The 6,163-nt window shown below is 27.5% G+C and overlaps 1 protein-coding gene across 1 annotated transcript; it reads right to left on the bottom strand.

Moving 5' to 3' along the window:
- Positions 1–468: 468 nt before the first annotated feature.
- On the bottom strand, positions 469–2,658 carry LOC126909382 (uncharacterized). The gene is made up of 7 exons (XM_050691803.1): positions 2,647–2,658; positions 2,012–2,140; positions 1,652–1,831; positions 1,345–1,515; positions 1,097–1,245; positions 803–887; positions 469–747 (listed from the first exon to the last, which is right to left on the bottom strand). The coding sequence occupies exons 1-7, from the start codon at positions 2,648–2,650 to the stop codon at positions 584–586; spliced, it is 882 nt and encodes a 293-aa protein (XP_050547760.1). The 5' UTR covers positions 2,651–2,658; the 3' UTR covers positions 469–583.
- Between the last annotated feature and the right edge of the window lie 3,505 nt (positions 2,659–6,163).

The following is a 6,163-nucleotide window of genomic DNA, read 5'->3' on the forward strand; positions in this document are numbered from 1 at the left end:
CAGGCTTCACCGGCTATAAAATATTAAACAATATTGTACTAAGATTGTATATATTTTTTAATATTTTATTTTGACTTTGACAGATTGTGAAATCAACACCAAGCGGTTCAAAAAATACCATATCACTTATGTATATATACTTATAATAAATGGATTTTAAAGAAAAAAAATTAATTTAATGAACACATCCAATATTAAAATATAATGCATCAATAATTTGAAAATATATTTATATTAATACTTCATAGTTATTATAAAGTGTTTAAAACGCGATTCATTAATATTTATTTCATATTCACTTCATAAGAATGACAAAAAGTTAAAAAACGTAAAAAAATTCATTACAAAAAAATATATATTTTATTTGAAGTATAATTAAAATAGGTGAAATTATTTCATCTAATTTAATATGTAGTTCAAAAAGTTTTATGAAGCGTTCAAAATGCGATTCATTAATATATGATCTACTTAATAAGTACGATAAAAAAAAATTGAACTTTAATCATTAAAATACTATATCGATTTTAGATATTTATTTTGCTTACATTAAGCTATAATATAGAATTTGAGCGATACTCTATTATTAATTGTTAAAAAGGTTTACCTTCAATTTCACGCCGCGTTTGATTTCCTCTATAAGATTTATTGGTAGACCTACTGGTCTATCAACCTTACCTTTGCTTTTAATATTATTTTCTGGTTTTAATGGCTTTGGTAGAGTATGGGGAGGTGGTGAAGGAATGATATCTGGAAAATATTCATATTTAGTTAACATAAACAGTGACTTTTTACGTATTTATACAAGTACTATCCAATGGGTTCATTCCTTGAAGATTTTTGTCATGTATATTTGGTTTTTCTAATACTTTAACCGCTGGATTTACCGGCTATATTAAATTAAAAAATCAAATACTTATACTAATATCATATATCTTTATTTAAAAACTTAAAAAAAAATTAACTGTTATCATTAAAATACTCATTTTAACATCAAATATGTTGAGGAAATTAAATTTTTAGGAAATCGTTTTGCTTACATTAAGCTATAATATAGAATTTAAACGATACTCTATTCTTATATTTTAAAAAGGTTTACCTTCAATTTCACGCCACGTTTGATTTCCTCTATAAGATTTATTGGTAGACCTACTAGTCTATCAACCTTACCTTTGTTTTTAATATTATTTTCTGCTTTTTGTAGAGTTGGTAGAGTTTGGGGAAGTGGCGGAGCAGAAGGAATAAAATCTAGAATATTAACATATCATATTATACTTAAATTTATAAATGTACTATCTTTTTTTTTTTTGTTGTTTTTTTCCATTAAATTAATATATATAGAGTTACCATTATTTTGCTGTATGTCCTTTAACTCGGTTAATGTTTTGTTTATTTTTATTTCGTCCGTCTTGCGTTTTTCTTGACCACTAATATTTTTTATCAAGTAATCAGAAGATTCCATTAAATATTTCTGAACAATTTCTTGAACGATTTCGGATATTAAATCTTCAATCTGATCTATTAAATAAAATTTTAGTAAAATTATGGATACTTTAAGAAAAATAATAAGTTGTGTAGTCGGAGTATACTTTCTTATTTTTTAAACTAAATCATATATTTTTATGGAATAATAATTTAAAATATGAATAAATACTTCGAATGATAATTTCCAATTGTGGGTCATTTAAAATTTCACTTTTTATTGACTCCCTTAAGTCGGTTATTTTATCAGCCATAGTTTCTTTTCCATTCTCCCGTTTTAATGGTTCGCTACTATTTTTAAAAAAAAATTGTCTTGAATGGTTAAATTCGGACGTTAAGTCTTGAATGTTATCTATAAAATAAGATATAGTAATAAGCTATGGACTTTTTGAAAGTGGTTCTGTAGTTATATTTGCGAAAAATTTTTTGCTGTTGAAATTCAAGTTTTTTAGATAGGGTATGAATTGTATAAGTAAATTACACAAAGTAATATGCTTATTTTTTTAAGTATAATTTTAAATTACGGATTTACCATCTTTTTTCTGTAAAGCCTTCTGTTTTCTGCCACCATCGTGTTTTTCTGATTCTTTAACTTTTCTTAGAAAACATTTAAAATATTTACTCGAATTGATAGACTCTACCTTAAAATCTTGAAGCTCATCTATGCAATGAAATATTAATATAATCTAAAAATATATTAACTACACAGGTGTAGTTTTAGTTACAGGTAAATTTATCCACTTTTGGGCCCAGGTTAATCGTACTTAACTTGTAAACGTTTATACAGTTTATTATAATCTAAATATTATTAATCTATTAAACAGGATAATTTTGTTATCAAAACTTATTTACATAAAAAAAATAATTTGATTATTTTTACTTTTGTTTATCCTTAGTAATGTATTACTCTTGAACTATTAACTATTTAATACAATTGAAGTGTAACGTACACATTACCCGGCGCTTCCACCAGACTGCAACGTGCTTTCCCGCTAGGATCCTAACAGTTGGCTAAGCTGTACCTTAACGGGGCAACGCTGGCCCTATATAATTTATATCCCACTAGAAGGGCGGTTAGCGGTTTCGTGACCAATAAATATAGACTCTTAACTAACAACGATAGCAAACATTCATTTCTATTTAATAGTATGTTGTAATGTAACGTACACATTATTCGTCCTTCACCAACATTAACATTTCAATACCACACTAGTGCCTGATCAGCACAAACGTCCCTATGACCAACTACAGATATGTGGCACGCGCGGGTGTTAACAAAACCGATGATATTCTTCTTCATTAAAGAAAGATATAACTACAGGCAGTCGACATTTTACCACGCTCGCGGCAACTCATTATTTATTGCAGATTATATTTACAACTTAATTCCGACAATATTATTTTCTACTATTAATTTAACTATTATTATTTATTTATTTACAATCGGATTTGTGTACGTTAGACGCTGTCGCTCACCTAACTTGGATACCACAACATCTCTAGAGATCCAGTCAGGTTATATTTAAATATACTATTAAATAGAAATAAATGTTTGTTATCGTTGTTAGTTAAGAGTCTATATTTATTGGTCACGAAACCGCTAACCGCCCTTCTAGTGGGATATAAATTATATAGGGCCAGCGTTGCCCCGTTAAGGTACAGCTTAGCCAACTGTTAGGATCNAGGGCCAGCGTTGCCCCGTTGAGGTACAACTTAGCCAACTGCTAGGATCCTAGCGGGAAAGCACGTTGCTGAAGTACAACTTTTATGAAGTGTAAAGAGGCTTACACACTAGGCGTTTAATCGTACGCGTTTTTAAAAACGCGGTGATTAATCGTTTCATATAAAACACCCACATTTAAATTGAATCATGCACACTATGAGTAAAAACATGCGTTCGAACGCGACCGATCGCTAAAATTAAACAATACAAATCGCATGCTTCATTCACACGGGGCAATTAAATATGGCGATTTCCGGGCACGTGAGGGTTCATTCAATCTATTTTCATGTATTATTTTGGATTCATTTCCTTTTGTGTTTTCTATCTATCATGTCTATTGACACAGAAAATTTTATTAATTCCATATATTTGGAAGAGTCGATTTGGAATACAGGTAAGTATTAAATAAAGTACAGGAATATATATATGTATGTTAATAAAATTAATACGATCATTTATTAGCTTAATACATTTCAATTTATATAAGTACTGTATACTTTAAAAAATAAAAAAATAATCAGAGCAAATGCTACCACGAGGAATTTCGAATCTGTTATGAATATACTGTAACTTTTGGCGGGCTAATTTTCTTTGTAAAAACGCGTCAAAACGCTTGCAGTATACACATAAACGGTGTTCGCGTTCAAAACGCCTCGTTTTAAACGCCTTGTGTGTAAGCCTCTTAAGGGTCTTAACTTTGTTTCTTTCAATAGCGAACATATTATTTGAATTTAATAAAATGTATTAAGGTTGTGATTTAATAGTGAAAGAATTTGAAATTTTAACACATTATAGAATAATGTTATGGACCGCAAAATAATATGATAATAATTAACTGAAAAATAAGTTATTATAATTTTTCTTAACTACAAACCATTTTTCCTTTCATCGTTGTTACTCTTGGATTGCACTACCGGATATATTTTTTTCAATAAAACTGAGTCTTTACTCGCACCAATATTGTCATCAGGCGTATTGAAATTGGCTACAACATCTTTTTCGATCTTTCTTGTACATAACTTCCTAACAAATTTTATAACTCTTCTAAATACGCCTTTTTTTGGTGTCATGATATATTTTATAGAAATAAAATCACTATAATTGACTCTTTAAATTGTACTAAAGCAAAATAACTAAGAAATGAATTTTAAGACTGAAATTTGTGTAGAAAGTAAACTATTATTGTATCATAGTAATTGTAAATAATATCAATTTTTTTAATGCTAATTACTATTTTTTTTTTTTTTATACTATGAAATCAATTAATTTTTAATGGAAATTAAATACGTTGATTTATCACAGTTATTTACCAAGACGGTATGAATACTTCATCAAAATGGCCAAAAAATGTCAAAAATTAGCGATTTTTAATTTTTTTTAGAGATTTTCCCCATTTACGGAGAACGAGGGAAATTTTTTCAATTTTTGTGGATAATGTCTCCGATTTCATTTTATTTGTAATCTTTTGACGTATTGATAAAAAAATCGGTTCGATGAAAGCTGAGAAAAAGTGGTAATTAATACAAAAAACACATAATAGTAAAATTAATTCCTTCTCAGCTTCGGAGTATTTATTGTCAATTATGATCATATAGCTATACTTTTTGTATTTTCAGTTAGTGTATTCATAAACTCACAATAATGAACCTTATTACCACTGATAATAAATGTTGTGTACCTGCGAATATCAATGTTATTAAATTCAAAATATGTGTTTCTACTATAAAAACAAAGTCGATACCCCCATATAAGGCATATGGGATGAACTAAAAAAGTATTACATAGTTAATAATTCAAGAACAATGTGTAACTAAAGAAGTTAAAAAAAAATTATATTTATTCAATAATTAATTGAGTTGGTTATGATAAAAAAATCACTCTTTATAATTTATTTTATATGTGTCGTAGTGAAGAATACATATATGTAAGATACATAAATGTAAAACAGGTATTTTATTCTTGAAGTATATGCGTTATGTATAATTTGCAAATAATAATCCGATTAAATTTTAATCATATTATGTATATTTTAAATATTATAGAAATTGTAACAACAGAAAGTCATTTTTCAATAACTTTTTAATATTTTTGGTATACTAATTTTTTGCAAAAATTCAAACGTTCCTGTTAAAAATGAAGTTTTATTTTTTTGACAAACGAAAGAAAACATCTTTCTTAACACATATTATAAAAAAATCTCAACAACCATTTAAGTCGCATACTAAGCTTTCATAAAGCACTAAACCACAGATCTACAAATTGTTGTCTATTTAAATATGGTATACTTGGTTTATAATATTTATACATAAACCAAATAACTAAAGACTAAACAAATAAAAGTTAAGTAAAACAATAGATCATTTATTAAATTAATATCTTAGTGTTAATTTTGAATGGTTTGTTAAAATGTTGTACATAATCACGTTAGTTGGTATTCGTGAACTGGCTCCGCCGTTTCGTTGCCTCTTAGGTAGGACATTATAAACTAACGAGACACAAATTTATTACATCTCAATTAGAGGTACTGCGATTATTATTTTTATATCTGCTTGTCTTTGTCGTTTTAAACCCTCGAACCATATGACCCCAATAGAACCACAACATCGGGTTTTCACTATATACAACCCAATCCGATTTTCATTTTTATTTGATTAATTTTTGTTATTTCAATTATAACAATTTTGAATTATTATATTTGTGATCTTTTGACGGTGAACAGTATCGGTCAAATAGAACTGTCGTAATCTTATACACGAACATAATAAAAATACATAGCGGAGTAAAATTAATAGCCTCTCAGCTACGCATCCAAGCTAATGTTTTTTTATCATTTTCAATTATTAATTTTTAATTTAAGAGTTACAAATTACATTTAAAAATGTATAATGTAATGAATTCTCTAAAAACATAATATTAAAAATAAGATCAATATGTCTTAAACTAGGCTTTGCCTAGCTAAGG

The sequence above is a fragment of the Daktulosphaira vitifoliae genome, unplaced genomic scaffold, assembly GCF_025091365.1.
Source record: "Daktulosphaira vitifoliae isolate Bord-2020 unplaced genomic scaffold, ASM2509136v1 Scaffold_316, whole genome shotgun sequence".
Lineage (NCBI taxonomy): Eukaryota > Metazoa > Arthropoda > Insecta > Hemiptera > Phylloxeridae > Daktulosphaira > Daktulosphaira vitifoliae.